The sequence below is a fragment of the Trachymyrmex septentrionalis genome, unplaced genomic scaffold (assembly GCF_001594115.1).
Source record: "Trachymyrmex septentrionalis isolate Tsep2-gDNA-1 unplaced genomic scaffold, Tsep1.0 scaffold173, whole genome shotgun sequence".
Lineage (NCBI taxonomy): Eukaryota > Metazoa > Arthropoda > Insecta > Hymenoptera > Formicidae > Trachymyrmex > Trachymyrmex septentrionalis.
The window spans coordinates 225088-245058 of NW_017304897.1; the positions used below are offsets into that span (position 1 = coordinate 225088).

The window sequence follows — 19971 nt, forward strand, 5'->3', positions numbered from 1 at the left end:
TTCGCGTCACCCGTGACGGAAGGCGCCTTACTGCCTACCGGTTCTTTACACAAATAAATTACAGACTTTTGTTGTACCAATATATTACACTGACAGCAATGTTTGATATGTATAACCATTTATTTTGTTGATATGTGACTAACTAAAAATTTTTTTATTTTTTTATTTAAAAATTAAAAAAATTTTTTTATTTCATTACTCTCTTTTAAAAACAATATATGTGTATGTGTATATAAATTTCTATGTCTCATGCCAAAACATTTTTATGTTTTAAACAAGAATTTTTCATCTGTAATCTTCATTTTTAAAAAATTTTGCTTTTTAAGTTACTAGTCTTTATTAGTTTTCGTTTTTGAGTTTTAAAATTATATTTTTTTATTTTAACTTTAAATATAAAGCGCCTTCTCGGTCCGAGTGTTAAGATGTTGAACTACTATCTAATATACATTCATTTAAATTGAATTAATATTTCAGAAATAAATTGAGAGCCGATGAAATCATCGGATTCACACAATCAATCTGAAACAAATAATTCCCCCAAATTCTCCCAAATCTTAAAAAACTGTAATAAACTTATTGCGAAAAATATTGCCTCGGTCGGGAGTCGAACCTAGATCTCTTGCATTCCGTGCGAGCGTCTTAAGCCTTTAGACTACCGAGACACGAAATGCAAGAGATCCGGGTTCGATTCCCGGCCGAGGCAATATTTTTTGCAATAAGTTTATTACAGTTTTTTAAGATTTGGGAGAATTTGGGGGGATTATTTGTTTCAGATTGATTGTGTAAATCCGATGATTTCATTGGCTCTCAATTTATTTCTGAAATATTATTATAATTCAATTTAAATGAATGTGTTGTATATTAGATAGTAGTTCAACATCTTTTAACGCTCGGACCGAGAAAGCGCTTTTAAAGTTTTAATATAGACGGTCTCGTTTCCAATCATACTTTTTATTTTAATTTTAATTATATATTTTTAATTAAAAAATTTTTTTATTTAAATTTGTTTTTTAAGATTTCCGTCTATAAAATTGTAATTAACTTCTAGCAGCAATCGGGAGTATATTTTAAAAAAGAGAATAGATTTTCAAGCTTTTTTTAAGTTTCTTCTTTAAATTAAAAAAAAACTTTTATTTTAATTTTTTTTTATTATAAACTCAACTTATGACCAGAGAGAAACCTGAGAGAGAATATGATGGCCCAAAATCTGTAACCGCAAAATGCCGCCCTCTGAATAAGTGGATGTTAATTACACATTATCCACTTTTTTGTAGTGCTCCTGATGGAAATAAATCGCTGAAATCATTGGAAAAATTTCTGCAATTTAGTACTTCCAGTGGCGCCAACGTTCTGCTATTATCATATCCGTCAAATTAGACGTTTTTAACCTATAATTCAATTGATTGTTTGTACCCAAGCCAACTAGTTTTGTTTGCATAGTATTTTAAAAGAAGTTATTTTGTAAGAAAATGGAAATTTCGCGTAAAAATTTTCGGGCAATGATTTTTTATGATTACAAATGTAATCTAACTCCGAAACAATGCGATCGACTTCATTTGGTTTTTGGGGATGAAGCACCATCCAATAGGACTGTTTATTAATTGGTTTGCCGAAATGCAAAGCGTGGACGTACCTTTCTTAGTGATGAATTTCGTGAAGGTCATCCATCCACGTCTGTTGTTGCCACTGTGCGTGAAATGATTGAGCGAGACCGGCATATAACATACCGCGAGATTCAGGCATCCTTAGGCATTGACATGAAAGCAATACATACGATTTTGCATGATCACTTGAGCGTACGGAAACTTTGCAGTCGTTGGATCCCACACAATTTGACCGAAGCTCAAAAACAGGCTCGTGTTAAATAGAGCAAAGAAATGCTCAAGAAATTCAACCGAGGTCGGTCAAATTTGGTCTACAACATCGTTACTGGGGACGAAACATGGATCTATTCGTATGAGTCCGAAAGTAAACAACATTTCGCTATTTGGGTATTTCAAAATGAACCGAAACCAACAAAAGTTGTTCGTTCACGCAGTGAACTGTGCTGCCAAGCAAATGATTGCTTGTTTCTTCGGTTATATCAAACATGTGACAACCGTGGCTTTAGAGGATCGAAGGACTGTAAATACTGATTGGTATACAACAATTTGTTTGCCAGAAGTCATAAATGAATTGCGTAGAACAAACCGAAATTGTCGCATCATCCTTCATCATGACAACGCCAGCTGTCACACAGTTGATTTGAGCACATCAAACCGTTGATTTTTTTATCCAGTAATAATGTCGAATTGATGACTCATTGTTATTCACCTGATTTATCACCTAATGACTTCTTTTTGTTCCCAAACATTAAAAATAAGATGCGTGGTGAGCGATTTGAGTCGCCTGAAGCAGCTGTTGAAACATTTCACACATTGATTTCTGAGGTTACAGCCTTAGAGTGGAAAAAATATTATACTTCGAAAATTGGTTCGAGCGTATGCAACAATGTATCGATCTTAAAGGCGAATTCTTCGAAAAACAATAAAGCCATTTACCGAATTTTACAGGTTTTTTTTTATATTGTTTGCAGAAACTTTTCCAGCAGCCTACGTATATGCAATAAAATGTTACTAGGAATCATGTAAAGTTACTAACGCATGAGATTTAAAACTTGTTTCAGAATATTTACAAATATGCATGATTAAGACATTCAGCATCTTCTAAGTAAATTTAAGTTAATTTATTTTTTTTAGTTTGATAAATAACATTTCGGATTTATTTAAATATCTATTTTTACATTTGTCCAATCAAATTCGTGATCGTGACGCAGTCTATGATTTGTGAGGAAGTATGTCTTGGGAGGAAGTGTTTCTATTTATGTGACTTTTGTGTTCTGAAATCCTGATTCTTAGTTTTCTACCCGTTTGTCTTACATAGCGTCACAATCCCTACATGAGACCTGATAAACTATATTTTTCTTTGATTCATTTGAAAGGAAAATTTATTGTTTTATATTTAATTATAAGAAGTCCAATATTTATTCCTTGTTTATTTTTTTGAAATATTATAAGGTCTATCGATGATTATCATTATTTAAATGTGCAGTGAATCAAATTTATTGGTCGAATTATAATTTAAATTTGCAGAAATATGTTTATTGATGACTTTCTATGTAAAAAATAATTCAAAATTGAATTTTTTTTATAAGGAAGAAGAAATATGCTTTGTTTTCACGATAAAATTCGTTTTTATAACTTGTATCTTTTCATTTCGTCTTTTGTTTTAACCCATTGCTACAGAAGTTCGTCATAATTGTATCACAATTTGATATGCTATGAATTTTATTAGAAAAAAGATGTGCCATTGAGTGTACCGCCGAAGTCTATGTTTATGCAATTGTACGTCTGCTGGAATGAGGGGTTGCCATACTGATGTATATGATGATGCAACAGCCTGTATGGTAAACCACCTTATGTTTTCTCTCGAACTATGATTAATATCACGAAATAGTTCTGGAATTCCCTTATATTAATCTTCGTTATATTTTTGGAAATTAATTTTAACAGAAAATCATTTTATATTTATGTATTAATAATGAAAATAAGATTCTTTTGGTGAAATTCTTGATGATGGAAGCAACAAAGCTTTATCCACTAAACCAAATAGTATGTCTCTTTTTTGTAAAATAGGATGTTGGGACCAAAAATTTTAAAATTTCGTTAGAGTAGATTTTTAATTTGATAACCACCTTTTTTATCTCTTATCAGTTTAAGGGATAAATGGCGGGACGTATTATTAATGTATATATCACAACAATTTTGTGTGTGCGTACGTGCATGCGTGTTTAATATTGTATATAGATATAATGCATGTGCATGCAGAGATACGTGTTTTGTAATTCTTCTATGCAATTAAATTATTCTTATTGTTACTCTCAATGAAGTTATCATTATTTTTGCATTCTTAATTTTTTCAATATCTACATTTATGAAATGTAGTATAAAAGTTGAATATTTGAAAGTATATATAAATTTTGCTTTTTATGATTTCAGTTGATCCTGCATGCTGAGCACTGTGTACCAACGTCTATCTGCAACATCTCTGCACCATACTTTTTTATTATTTTTGCCAAATATATTGCATTCATATTAGAAATAAAAATATGGCTGCCTATATCAATCGTGCAATGATACAATCGTCCATGATTGGAGGGGACAGCCAACTTCGATCAGATGTTAGAAATGATAATTCTCCTCTACAGATCTTTGTTAAGGCAAAGAAAAGGATAAATGATATATTTATAGATATAGAAAAATATGTGGAGGAAACCGTGGAATTTATGACATGTAAGTAAACAAATAAAGCAAGTATCATACTATATTTATTTATGAGAGACATCTCAAAGATAAGTTTCTCTATCGTAGGGAAAAAATCCGTTATGCAAATAACTTGTGCATTGTAAAAATTTTTCACTGAAGTATTTAAGTACTTTTTTTACTTAGAGTGTCACTTTTACTGCAATTATTGTTAGTTGAACAAATTTTAATCAACGAAGTGTTAATATAAAACGTGTTTAACTGAATTATATTTCGGTTTTTGATCACAAAAAACGAAAATGCAATAAATATTCATTGTTAACTAATTTAATGTATAGAAATCATGCATGTGCGAATAGTTCGATGATGGCGATTTATTAATTCAGTCGTATGAAAATTAATGGCGAGGTTTGAAATAATAAGCTGTGTACGTTAGATTTTTGTCATCCATCATACCTTTTAAATTTTGCACCGAGTTATTTTTACTTGTCTCCTGAACTTAAAAAATATTTTTATAGCAAAAATTTGGACGATAATGATGCCAAGGTTGAAATGAAATCATGGTTTCGATTTAAGAATGCACGTTTTTTATATTATTATACATGGCATAAAAAAACTGATGTCACGTTATGATAAGTGCTTAAATGTTAATAGTAACTACATTGAAAAATAACTTAATTATCAAGTTCATAAAATAAAGGTTTTTATAATTATCCTATTTTTTATTTTATTTTTCTACGATAGGGATATTTATACTTTTGAGATGCCATATTTGAATTGTCATTTAATTTATCCTTAACTTTATAACAGCATTAGAAAATGATCAGAATATTGTAACTGTAGAAGAGGCAATAAAAGTTAAAGCTTACATAGATAAAATACGAGCAATAAAAGATGTTCTTAAAAGAGATCACATGAAAGTTGCTTTTTTTGGCAGGTGAGTAACTATATTAAATGATTTAATTGTATTTATAGTTATTTATTTTGTAAATACAAAAAATGTGATTTTTTATTCTTATTAAAATATTTATTATAAAATTTTATAAGATCTCGGGATAATTGTTTTCTTGCAGTTAAAGTATGTTTGTTTATGCAAATTAATTAGATTCTTTTAGCGTAAAGATAAAATGTGTAATATATGTACCAAACTAGTCGTTATTAACAATTTTTGCAATTTAATCCGGACATCCTAAAGTGGTTCAATATCTTAAAAAATAACACGAGATTTTTTTTCAGATTTTTTAATCTGTGCCTTCGGGGCACAGGTAGTTGGAAAAACGTTTTTGTGGATAAAATTTGGTCGACGCTCTAATTCTTAATCAATTTTAAAGTTTTTTTTAAATTTATTCGAAATTGAATGAGTTAAAAGTCTGTTTTGCATAAACTGTTTGATTGCAGTTCAAAGTAAAAACTTTTTAAAAGGAAGTAAAGAAAAGACGCCAAGTATGCGTGTACTTTCCATAAACCTATAAATAATTGTTATATAAACTAAAAAAAAAACCTTAACATAAATAATATAATTCAAGTGGTAATATTGTTAATTTTTTATTAGAAATTACTCCTCAGTAATACGTATGTATGTACAATATTAAAAAAAAATGACAGAAAATCTTTAAATTGCGCCAATTACAAAAGAAACATAATTTTTTTCTTGCAACATATAACGTATAATATATACCATTGTACTTCGTAAATTGCGAAAAAAACATATTTTATTGAAACATATAACATTTAATTAAGGAGAAAAAGTGATACGTACCTTTCTTTCTATTTTTTTATATTTGCAATGGAATACAATATTTAATCTCAAAAAATGAAAGACAAAGCGTCATAAAATGAGAAAATTGTATTAAAATAACAAAATTTTTTATGTAAAAAAACTTGGCGCTCTCTCTCTCTCTCTTTCTCTCTCTCTCTCTTGCTCTCGCCCTCTCTCTGTTTGTCTCATGTACATAAATTACACATGTATACGCATTAAGATTCACTTTTGTTGCTAATTTTACTTTAATTTTATATTAAAATTAAAATTCTATGAAGACATTGTGAACAGCAGCTTAATAGATAAAACGCTTTGACCTGTATTCAGAACGCGCTATAATGATGTTAGCGCCCTAACATGCTATAATTTACATTACGTATATTATAGAATTTTAGAGATAAAAGCGCGTTCTGAATACGAGTCTTTATATATATGTGTCACAAAACGATTCAAAAAATTTGAAAAGCTGAAATGGTCCCTTTTTGGGAAACGATCTCCAGATCTCGGTATTGGCTGCACCAATTTTATTCGAACTGGTCGCAATCGTTAAAAAAAGTTACCGACGATATTACATAATAAAAATGTTTTTAGATTTTTTATTACAGCTTTAGTTTCTGAGTAATTTTAATCTAAAGTTTATTGATATCAAAGCTCCGGACAAAGTAGCGTCGCAAATTTGATAACGGCATGAATATATATATGTGTGTGTAATGACGTTTACACGTCAAGCGATCAAGCGGCAGCTTTTATATTTTTATACATTTTTAATTTAAAAGTAACTTATTAAAGTAAAAAAAACTTTAAAATTGATTAAGAATTAGAGCGTCAGCCGAATTTTTCCACTCACTGTACGGGGTCTTGAAATTTAATATTACTATGAATGTAAATACAAATATGTAAATATAATACAAATGAATAGGAAGACAAGTCAAACACGAGCCTAAAAAATAAGATGATATAAATATTTTTTAAGAGATTAGATCGCAGTGTGAAGCCTAAAAATAGGTAATTTTTAAGCGTGAATTGCCGAAGAAATAGCTGCAGCATAGCTTGTGGTTTGGTACCTTATTCAAATACATATTGAAGGTATAAAATATGCAAAATGAAAGGAAAAGTAATAATCTTAACACCATTTATTAAAATGTGGAAGATCAATTTTGTTTGCGTCAGTCATTGGTATCGATGATTCTGCTATTGGATGATTCTGATATTGGATCGTCTGAAATAAAAACAAAAAAAATATTATTGAAGTGTATTGTATTCCGTAAGCATTGACGGAGCTCTTATTCAAAATTTATTAAAATTTGACTGAAAAAAAATTTGTTTAACTTTTGATTTGACTTTTGGCATAAATATTGTTCATTAATTTATTAGTATCTTACAAAATAATAATGATATTGTAAAAATCCTCGGTCAACGCTTAGGGAAATGACTGATGCGAAAAAATTGATCTTTCATAACATTTTAATAAATAGTGTTAAGATTATTATTTCATTTTGCATATTTTATACCTTCAATGTATACTTGAATAAGGTATCAAACTACAAGTCTGCATTTTTTTTATTTCTTCGGCACATTTAAAAATTACCTATTTTACGGCTGGTCATACCGGTCGAACCCCTTAAGACATTAATCTATATCATAAAAGATGTAAGAATTTTTTAATAATTAATAAATGAAACGTTTCGACTTTATATTTAGTCATCCTCAGGCATTACAATAATAAAAGTAGTAATTACTCGTATATAAGATTAAAAAGTTATTAACAATGTAGAGATAATTATCCATATGTATATTACGAGAAGGACAATAGCGTCGATAAGTAGGCAAGAATGTTGCTAGGTAGTTATTATTATGTACAACGATGAATGCTGACTGAAAGAAGGAGAGAAATCGCCGAATTAGAGAAGATTTAGCGTGTGCCGAGAATGAATAGATGAAATCGAGTGCTCGAAAGATAAAGATCCTGATCGGGAACCTGGAAATAAAGAATGATGATCGGAGCACAAGATAGCGCCGCTGACTTGGACGGAGCAGAGGCACAGGTATCCTTGATTCACATGGAGCTTTGCGCATCCAAGGGCCGTCTCGAATCTCGCAACAGGCGCACCAGGTAGACGACTATTTAACCATAGTTGAAAGGTGACGGGACAGACGCTATCCGTAATCAAGATCCGAAGAAGTCGCGATCGAGGCGGGCATGCCGTCGGCGATTTGGCAAAGGATTGCAACGTGGATAGGCACACTGGTTGGTGCGACCATCAGTCAGATCCCTCCTACCAGGATGAGTCAACACCAAAACGAAATACGTATCATATCATAATTGTATCAATCCCGAAACTGGAGTAACTCATGAATAATACTGAGCGTACTGTAAGGATTATTCTATATGTTTAGCGCGATCAGATTTATTGCGACTAGTTTGTAATTGCGATCATATGTAAGTTGTATAATGCTTATCTTTTCAATTAAAATAACGAAGATGTTAAAGCAATGAATGTTATCGATTTCTAATTATATATTGATACATCGATCTTGATATAAATCTTTTTTTAGTCCTTCAGCCACGTGTCAACATTTCCGTTACAATAAATTATTAAAAAATAAAATTAAATATTAGAAAAAACATAGAAAAATAATCAACGAAACCATATCAAAAGACACAATATACTGTAGTGGACAAAAAATATTAAAAATTTAGTCTTCTTTATGTAAGAGTTGTTAAAATTTTTTTCGTTCAAAGGTGAGAAAAAATGTAGTCACACAAATAAGATTTTTTTAAAGTCATGAGGTAAAATAAAGTCAGAGGTCAATAAGAATCCGCGCGATAATTAAAAGTCTTGAGGTATATCTATAAATATAAATATATAAATATAAATAAATTAAAAATGTTGCATCGAAACAGAAAGATCAATATGTTAAAAATTTATTTAATTTTTAAGATTTGAATTTTGTAGATAGATTCTGTAGAAAGATATATCCAAACAGTGAAAGAGCCTCTTATCAAAGCAAATACTTATTGATAATGATGAAAATTGAAAATAGATATATGTTGTTATATATGATATATGAAGGACAAAAGGACGAAAAATTAATGTGAAAATAAGTAATAAATAAAAATAAGAATTATCTGGTCTCAGTGTCTTTCTGTAAATTAATTTCATTTCTTTGTTCTATTATATATAACATTTCTCTAAAATCAATCTTTTACTATAATTAGACTTTATCTCTAGAATCTTTATTTTAGACTGTATATGTGAGAACACAATCACTAGAAATTAAAATGTTTATAACGGTCAAAGCTGGATCTTCATTGCCTAAATAATTCAATCTTGAATTACTATATATACTATGTATGTACTTGCATATATACCATATTGTAGTTCTGTACTTGCATATATGTACTATATGTACTTGCATATATACTTTATTGTAGCCTCGGTGGTCTAAAGGCTTAGGACGCTCGCATGGAATACAGAGAGATTCGGATTCAACTTTTAGCTGAGGTAATATTTTTCGCAATAAATTTATTAATAATTTTTCAACATATTAATATCTCTTTATAATGTGATTATAGCATTAAATTATTAAAATTATTTATCAATTTAATTCGCAATTACTAGAGTAGTTTAATTGCGTTTATAGTAAAAACAATTTGATGCGCAGTTCGAAAAACTATACTATGATATATATGCAAGTACATATATGGTATATATAGTAATTCAAAATTGAATTGTTTAAGCAATAAAGATTCAGCTTTGACCGTTATAGGCATTTTAATTTCCATATCGAGAATTTTTATGTTGTCCCAATTAAATGAATAATTAAAATTTGAAATGTGTTCCGTAATTACTGAGTGAGATGCATCTAACTTTATATTATTTCTATGTTCTTTTATTTTTGTTTTTAACTGTTTCTTTGTTTCTCTTACATAAGACACTTCACAATTATTGCAACACATCTTATAAATGATATTACTTCTTAAATCAGATTCAGTTACATCTTTATGTACTTTAATAAAGTTCAATTTATTTAAGCTTCTATAACCAATTTTTAAAAGTGACTTATCTAGACAAGCTATCGCTGCTTCTTCCGTAACATTATGTATGTATGGGAGTACAAAATATTTTGTGTTACTATTAAAATCTGCATTAGAAGTATTCTCCTTATCATTCTTATTTTGTATATTTAAATAAAACATTTTTGTTAATCAAGGTTCAATCTCCTTATCCGTTTGACTAACCTTTTTTTTTCACTTTTGAATGAAGAAAGTTTTGACAACTCTTATATAAAGAAGACTTAATTTTTAATATTTTTTGTCTACTATAGTATATTGTCCAATCTTTGATATAGTTTCATTGACTATGTTTCTATGTTCTATCCAATATTTAATTTAATTTTTTAATAATTTGTTAATAACTTTTTAATCTTATACAATTACTCTTATTATTGTAATGGCTGAGAATAACTAAATAAAGTCGAAACGGTTTAATTTATTAATTATTGTAAAAAAATTCTTACATCTTTTATGATATAGATTAATGTTAGATTAATGTCTTAATAAATATTTATATCATATTATTTTTAAGCTCGTGTTTGACCTATCTTCCTATTTATTTGTATTTAATATTGTTTTTAAATGGGAATTTTTTTTTAAATAGTCTTTTGATAGCTAACAGCTATCAATATTTCTGTAAACTTTACAAATTTACCTTTTTAAAAAAAGATAAAAAAAAGGTAAGTGTGTTCCTCTCATTGTCAGAAGAAACCGTTACATAAATTATTATACGTGTGTATGTGTGCTCCTGGAAGAAAAAGATGATTTTCTATTCCAAATCTATTCCAAACCTATTTTCCAAACTATGAAAATATATAATAATAACTTTAAATACGAAGCGCCATTACGGTCTGAATGTTAAGATGTTGAACTACTATATATATTCATTTAAATGAATTAATTTCAGAAATGATAATTGCGTGTCGATATGATTGTCGGACTTTCAACGCAATCAATCTGAAATAATAATCCCCCCAAATTTACTCCGTGCGAGCGTCTAAGCCTTTAGACCACTGAGACATGGAATGTAAGAGATCTGGGTTCGACTCCCGGCCGAGACAATATTTTTCGTAATAAATTTATTACAGTTTTTTAAGATTTTGGAAATTTGGGGGGATTATTAATATTTCAGATTGTGTTGGAAGTCCGACAACCATATCAGCATGCAATTATCATTTTTGAAATTAATTCATATATAAAAAATTTTTAAAAACTTGCTGCTAGACAGGCCAAGTTTAGCTGCGTCAAGTTCTTTTATATTAAAATTTTTTTATTTCCATTATATGCTCTTATTTTCATGTGTTTTTGTTTAAAAGTAATTATACCGGGTGTTCAAAATAAAGCGTTACAAATTTTTATCTCGAAAATACGGCATTATTAAGAAAACTTGTTTAGATAAAAGTTGTAGGGTTTGAAAAGATTTATTTACTGATCTTATCAGTTTGACTTTGGGTGGCGTCGCTAAGATTAAGTCATGTTGATTTTTTTTAATGGAACACCTTACTTGTGATTTCAAAATCTAATAGCCGATGTCGAGAGCTTCCCAAAACACTATAATAAAGTTATTTTTCATTACTTTTCAAATTATGAGCTTGAAAGTTACTGTATCACCGGCATTAGTATTACCCAAGATGTCCGACTGATGGCTAAAACCTTTTGAATGTTAGGATTATATTCTGGATATTATTTGACAAGATCAAAGCCATTGGAGGATGTATCTCTTTATTTTCATTTTTACGTAAAAATAAATTTTTAGTGCAAAAATGAAAATAAAAGGAATAATCTCCAATTGTCTTAATCTTGACAAATGATATCTAGGACATGATCCTGAACAACATTCAAAAGGTTTCAGCCATCGGTCGGATACCTTGGGTAATGCTAATGCTGGTACTGTAACTTTCAAGCATCAATAACTTGAAAACTACTCAATAAAAAGTAATTTTTATTATAGTGTTTTGGAAAGCTCTTGACATTAGTTATTAGATTCGGAATTAAAAGTAGGATGTTCCATTTTAAAAAATCGATGTGACCTGATCTTGGCAACGCCATCCAAAGTCAAACTGATAAAATCAGTAAATAGATTTTTTTGAACTGTACAACTTTTGTTTGAACAATTTTTCTCAATAATGTCATATTTCCGAGATAAAAATTTGTAACGCTTTATTTTGAACATCCAGTACAACATTAGTGTTTCAACAAAATATATTTTCTATAGTGTAATGTTTATGATTGGCGCAATTTAAAGATTTCATTCGATATTTTTCAAAAAAAATTATTGTATACTTTCATAGTTTGGAAAATAATTTGGAATAGGAAATCTTTTTTTTCAAGAATTACACATACAAGCACATATAATAATTAATGTAACGATTTTTTTCTGAGGAGCACGCACACTTAACGACTTTTTTAAACCTTTTTTTAAAAAGGTAAATTTATTATGATATCATGCATTTTGTGATATGTATTAACGAGAGACATTCTCGATGGCGAACACCTATTATGGCTTTTGAAATATGTTATTATATGTAATAGCTACATTATTAATATTGTTGAATAGGAAATTATAATAAGAAATTTGATAATATTCTTGAAGCTTCCACGGGTGCTTTCTATATAAAAGTTATGCGTTTCGCGGGTTTCCTCCGTGTCCAGATCCATGCTTGAAATGCCAACGTTTCGTGAACCTTGCAGTCCACTTCATCAGGACGAAGAGCAGCCTGATTCTGAGCTGTTCCTCCGGACCGTTCGCTTTTTATACGCTACTTGTTGAAGTGGTGGAGGGAAGAAGAGAATTGTGGATGAGGGGGGAGAGGGGGGAGAATTGGTCAGTCTTCAATAACTGGGAGAATGGTTTTCCATTTATATTGTAGTCATTACCTCTATTTAGATTATTAGGATGTTTCTGTATCTCTATGGCTTCTCTATACTTTCTTGGAAAGTATGAAGTAATGTTGGCTATTGTGGTCGTTTTATCAAACAGTATTTGATGTCCTGTTTCGACATTGTGTTCTGATAATGACTGCGTGACGTGTTTTAGCCTGACATCACGTTGGTATTCTTTTATCCGTAGGTTGACCATTCTCCCAGTTTCTCCAATGTATACTTGCCCGCGGGAACAAGATATTTTGTATACTCCTGCGGAGCTGAGTAGGAGGTCTTTGATCTTTAGGATTTCTTAAGATTTGTCTTATCTTTTTGGGTAATTTAAAGATAGTTCGTATATTGTGTTTGTTTAATATCCTGCCAATTCGATCTATTGTTCCTTTGACATATGGGAGAATGGATAGAATCCTTTCGTCTAGTTATATATAAGAGACCGTTATCTTGTTTGCATGTTTATTGATTGTTTTAATTATGTCTTTTTTGTCGTGTCCGTTTTTCTGTAAGGCTAGTTTTAGGTTACCTGCGGATATTATCTGCTTGTTTTGATGGGAGTCGGTAGATGGTTGACTCTATTTGGCTGATAAACTCTTCTTTTGGAATCTTTCTGGGTGCCACTGCGAAGTTAGGACCTTTGGCAGTTATAGTGTCTTGAGATAAATCCTCTCTATTTAACGTCAAGAACCTATCCAACAAAGACTTGTCTCAAGACACTATATCTACACTTGCCAAAGGCCCTAACTTCGCAGTGCAACCAATATCCTTTCCAAAGCCAAACTCCCTCCACCTAACATCACTAGACAAGAGCGATTGGCTCTCCAAGACCTTAACAGGAACACAGACATCATCGTGCTTCCAGCCGACAAAGGCAACACGACAGTAGTCATGAACACATCAGACTATAAGAAAAAGATGAAGAACCTTCTTTCGGACAAAGCATACAAAACGCTTGACAAAGATCGAACTAATACAATCGCACAAAACATCAAGATCCTAGTGGAGAAAAGCAATATTCCCAGTAAAAAAAAATCAACATTAACCTACAAATCCTTTTCTACCAAGACTATGCGGACTACTCAAAGTACACAAACCAAACCCTCAGACCGATTGTCTCCCTCAGACCGATTCTCAGCGTCATACACTCCCCGACATACAACTTATCCCGCTTCCTGGCACAAACATTACAACCACTCACTGGAACATCCGAATCACACATAACCAACTCAACGGACTTTAAAAAAAAGATTCAAAAAATCCGACTACGTCCCACAGACTTGCTTGTAAGTTTTGACTTAGAATCCCTTTTCACACAAGTTCCAATAAACACATTAAACATAATAAAGGCTCCACATAAAGTCCTCTCCGACCTCATCCCATTAATAGACCACTGCTTAACAACCACTTACTTCTCTTATAACAACCAATTTTATGAACAAACTTTAGGAGCGGCAATGGGCTCTCCTATTTCTCCTGTAATTGCCAACATCTTCATGGAGCATTTTGAAAAAGAGGCCCTCAGGAAAACACCTAAGAAACCTGATTTGGTAATCAGGAATTTCCGTTATGTAGACGACACATTCGTGATATGAAAACACGGCAGAGTCGAACTTCGTAAATTACTTATTTTCCTCAACAATCAACATCCAAATATCCATTTCAGATTATAGACATAAAGGAAAACGGAAAACTCCCCTTCCTAGATGTTCTTATCTTTAAGAAAGCTCACGGTACCTTAGGCCATCAAGTGTACAGAAAACCAACATACACAGATAGATACCTACATGCCGAGTCGCACCACCACCCATCACAGAACAGTCTGCAATCGACTCACTTGTACATAGAGCTTTCTCCATCTCTGACAAAGAACATTTACAGACAGAACTCAACCACTTAAAACTAGCCTTACAGAAAAACGGACACGACAAAAAAGACATAATTAAAACAATCAATAAACATGCAAACAAGATAACGGTCTCTTATATATAACTAGACGAAAGGATTCTATCCATTCTCCCATATGTCAAAGGAACAATAGATCGAATTGGCAGGATATTAAACAAACACAATATACGAACTATCTTTAAATTACCCAAAAAGATAAGACAAATCTTAAGAAATCCTAAAGATCAAAGACCTCCTACTCAGCTCCGCAGGAGTATACAAAATATCTTGTTCCCGCGGGCAAGTATACATTGGAGAAACTGGGAGAATGGTCAACCTACGGATAAAAGAATACCAACGTGATGTCAGGCTAAAACACGTCACGCAGTCATTATCAGAACACAATGTCGAAACAGGACATCAAATACTGTTTGATAAAACGACCACAATAGCCAACATTACTTCATACTTTCCAAGAAAGTATAGAGAAGCCACAGAGATACAGAAACATCCTAATAATCTAAATAGAGGTAATGACTACAATATAAATGGAAAACCATTCTCCCAGTTATTGAAGACTGACCAATTCTCCCCCCTCTCCCCCCTCATCCACAATTCTCTTCTTCCCTCCACCACTTCAATAAGTAGCGTATAAAAAGCGAACGGTCCGGAGGAACAGCTCAGTATCAGGCTGCTCTTCGCCCTGATGAAGTGGACTGCAAGGTTCACGAAACGTTGGCATTTCACAAGCATGGATCTGGACACGGAGGAAACTCGCGAAACGCATAACTTTTATAAGGAACAAGACTGTAAGGTATACTCCTGAACAAAACTCAATTTCGGAACGTATGAATAGAACAATCATAGACAAGATGTCTGTTGCAAGATTCAATACTGGACAAGAGATTTTGGGGGGGGGGGGAAGCAGCGCTTACAGCCATCTCCGAAATATAAGTATCCAACAAGAGCATTTTAAGTCATGACGCTACAAGAAGCTTGGAACAATAAAAGGGTTGATGATAGCCATTTTAAGATTTTTGGATGCAAAGCTTACGTACATGTTCCGAAGGATTACGAACGAAACTGGATTTAAAGTTGGAAGAGCACATTATGTTAGGTTACTGCGAAGATAGTAGATTGTAGATTGTAGTAGATAGTAGACTGTTATCGTTTATGTAATTTTAAAATTAAGAAGATAGTAAGAGCGCGAGATGTTGTCTTCTTTGAGAACATTCCAGGAGTAAGACTGTTACAGATATAGTAGAAGAAACAAACAGTGTAAGAATAGAAGAAACCATTACTTTACCAGAATCAGAGGATAGTGAGATACAGGGAAATATTGAAGAAGAAGAAATTTATGCTTAAGATACTGAAGATATTGAAGAGGAAGGAGATACTTTTCATGAAGCGCAGGAAACTGTTGAGCTAGAAAGAAGATATCTTCTAAGAAATGACGACCACCAAGATTGTATCCGAACGAGGAATATCTCTATTCATTCATTGCAAGCGAAAATATAATTCAACGACTAGAGTGGAAGCATTGAATAGTAATGACTCAAGAAAATGAAAACATGCAATGAATGAGGAGATTAAGTCACTTCGAGATAACAATACTTGAACATTAGTAGATCTCCCGACAAATAAAAATGTAGTCGATTGTAAGTAGGTTTTTAAAACCAAAAGAGGTAATGATACCGCACAGAAAAGATAAAGTTTGCTTGGTAGCAAGCAAAGGGCTACACTTAGAGTCATGTTGTAGATTACAAGGAAACTTTTGCACCAGTAGTGAAGCACTCGACTATACGCATGCTTATTGGTTTAGCTGCAACGGAAGATTAAATATACATCATTGGGATGTTATTACTGTCTTTTTAAATAGATATCTTTATGAAGAGATCTACATTCAGCAACTACAAGGATATACTGAGAAGAGTAAAGAGCATCAAGTATATGTCGCCTTTGCGATGTATAGTCTGAAACAAGCATCTAGAACTTGGAACGAAGAAATAGGTAGAGGTATGAAGGAATTAGGCTTAAGAGGAACAAGTTAGAGCTATGCATTTATTACAAGATAAGTAAAAATTCCATTATTATAAGTACACTCTATGTGGATGACTTAATTCATTTTTCCAATGATGTAAAAGAGTTAAAGAAAGTAAAAGATGTATTAAGTGCGAAGTATAAAATAAAGTATAAAATAAAATCTTCGAAAGACAAAGGAATTTTTAGGATTAAGGATCACTAGAGATTGGAAAGCTGCTACTACAATATTAGTATTGATCAAGAAGAATTTATTGAACAAATGTTGAATAGATTCAACATGAGTGAGTGTAAGCCAGTTAGGATAATCCAAAAGGAAACTATTGAAATCTCAAGATGAAGAGAAAAAGGAAACTCCTGCAGTACCATATAAAAATTTGCTCCTCTAATGTATCTAGTGACACTAGGCCGGATGATCGCCCATGCTTAGCCAATTCAACACACGTTTCACGGAGGAGCCATTGGCAAACAGCAAAAAGAGTCTTACGATAACTAAAAGGCACGAGCATAGCATGCCTTATATGTATTATTAGCATCATATTTTAGAGGATACACAACAAAATTATAATAAAAAAAGGTTTCCTTCATGAATTCGAGAACTAATTTTATGATGCTTCCATGCGGTTACCCATCCGAACCTGTACCTCCACTTAGTATACTTGACCTCTGTGATCGTACGGGAACTGCTCCATCGAAGGACCTATAATACTAATGAACACCTATAATACTAATGAATGTATAATTGTAACATATCTGATTAAAGATGTTGTGAAAGAGACGGAACACGTATAGAAAAAAATAATTAATGTTAAATATAATTATAATGTACAAGTAAAAATAAAAACTGTACGCGTGACATATAACAGAAATAATTTTGGGAAAACTCAGTCAATTTTGAAAAAAATATGCAAAATTTCTCAGTTAATGTCAGAAATAATTGGATTAGAATTCTGTAAATAATTCAGCATTTGTAGATATGAAACTTTCTGGGAACTTTAGTTTTGATCTGACTCTGAAATGTTTAAATTTGTAAAAACTTAAAAAGTTTAAGAAAATTTTAAACTTTTCATTAAAATTGTGAAATATAATATAAAAAATTTTATGAAATATCGCTATGGTTTAACAATACTATTCAGCAATAATGAACAACAGTACATACTGAAGAGTATACGTTTATTGCATGCTGCTAGAAATATTCAATTATATATACTGTACAGAATGTGCATTATTAGTTTAATTCTACACATTTCTGCACACTATTGGTTTGTACTATTCAATGATTAGTATGAGAGTAATGTAAACTATTAAATGTCTGCACAGTGGTTATTTCAGTAGTTCTTACTATTACATTCTAAAAGTTCACACTGATCAATAGTTTATAATTGTGTAGTAGAAACTACTTATTACTAGTTTTACTCAGTGTACTAGCACTGAATACTTATAATTATTGCCGTTGAATAGTTACTATTAGTATTCTAATAGTTACTATTGGCATTCTATTATTTACTATTGACATTCTAATATTTTTTTTTCCTGCGGGGCAGCTTGGAAATAAAGATGGCTATTAAAGGTCCGTCTACAATAGCCGTAAAAAGTAACAATAGAGTAGAGAAAAATAAGGACCAGTTATAATTGAGTATTCGATTGTGATTGGTCAATTTTTTCTTCTCACAGCCACGGGTAAAAATTGGCCCTTAAAAAAATTACCAATCTTTTGTTCCCTGTTTCCTCGGAACAATAGGTCTGTTCTTTATTTTTGCACTATTTGAACTGGTGCACACGGTGCAATAAATTGAAGTGAAACAAATTTACGTTTGTAATTTATTACATTGTCTGTGCCAGTTCTGAGCCTATAATTCTATTCAGGCTGAGGAAAGATCGAAGTAGTTACAGCGCGCACTAAGTTATATACCTACGTGCAAAATTGGTCTATTGCTTATAACTTCGCTAATTTTACGAATTTTGTTTTAAAGTCTACTGTACATATTTTTAATGGCGCGATTTCATGATGTGGAACGTATGCGCAATGCGGAATTGGCGGAATTGGAACACTCATGATTAGTTTGACCTGTTTTATGTTCGTTCCGATTTTGATCCGCAAGTTTTTATTTTATGCGCATACAATGTACGGAATGGTACAGAATTGCAGGCATTGTAAAATTTTGTGCGAAGAAGACAAAAATGTTGCTTGTTTAGTCAAAAACCATAAGAATATTAAATTTATTATTTTTGAAATTGTGTGCAATTCTAAAGGCATTTGACGAGGATTTTATACTATTCTCTGAATGCGCAATGTAATTTGAAGCCGAGTGGCAGCTATAGGTTCACAGAAATAGGTTTGCGAACAACATTCTTTAGTGATGATTAGTCCAACTAATGTTAATAATGCTTTAAATAATTGAGGTGGCATTCTAAAATAATCCACATATTTTTCTCTATCTTCGATCAGTATTTTCTTTACAAGATTGTCACTCGCTCCTTGTAGTAATCTCCTCTCATCACTAACAATAAGTATGGGTCCGTTTTTTATTTTTATTTCCTTCTGCAAGTTTATATAATACATATAGTTTTGCAGTCTTGCGGCAAAGCTTCTTTTTAAAAAAATACACAAATACTTTTGTTACGTCCAAACTCCGCGCGCATGCGGAGTTGAGAGGGTGAACGTAACGAGGAACCGAATTGTTAGACCGATTTGGTCGCGTCCGGGCTCCGGACCGCAAGGGAGCCGTGGGGGAGGACCGACGCAAATCGGGAGGCGCTTCGCTTCGTCCTGAGGCTCCTAACGAGCCGGGGGTCGAACGGAGGACGAAGCGGAATCCTCTGCTCGTGCTCCGCTAAACGGACACACGAGTCGGACGTACTTCGAGAAAGGGCCCAAAACTGGGTCAGTGTGCCGAGAGGGGCGCACTTTAACGCCAGCTGTGCCAGTACGGCCGTATGCCTTGGCTTTCGGTCATGGAACTTAATCCGAGTGACCGGGGAGAAGGCTAAGTGCAATCTCGGGCGAGCTTAAGAATACGAGGAGGGGTTTAGTTTAAATGAATTACCGGGAA

General features: G+C 32.1%; 1 protein-coding gene across 7 annotated transcripts in view; it reads left to right on the plus strand.

The window, feature by feature from the left end:
• LOC108746496 (transmembrane GTPase Marf) overlaps nucleotides 1-19971 on the plus strand; it is a 146041-nt gene that overhangs the window by 32327 nt on the left and 93743 nt on the right. For 6 of the 7 annotated variants that reach the window (XM_018483315.1, XM_018483309.1, XM_018483308.1 and 3 more), the window contains 2 exons: nucleotides 4038-4331; nucleotides 5112-5238. In XM_018483315.1, coding sequence (XP_018338817.1) covers nucleotides 4148-4331; nucleotides 5112-5238 — 311 coding nt within the window. In that variant the 5' untranslated portion in view covers nucleotides 4038-4147. Of the gene's footprint in view, nucleotides 1-3428; nucleotides 3446-4037; nucleotides 4332-5111; nucleotides 5239-19971 lie in introns of those variants that run through there. The other variant, XM_018483313.1, reaches the window with a different exon arrangement.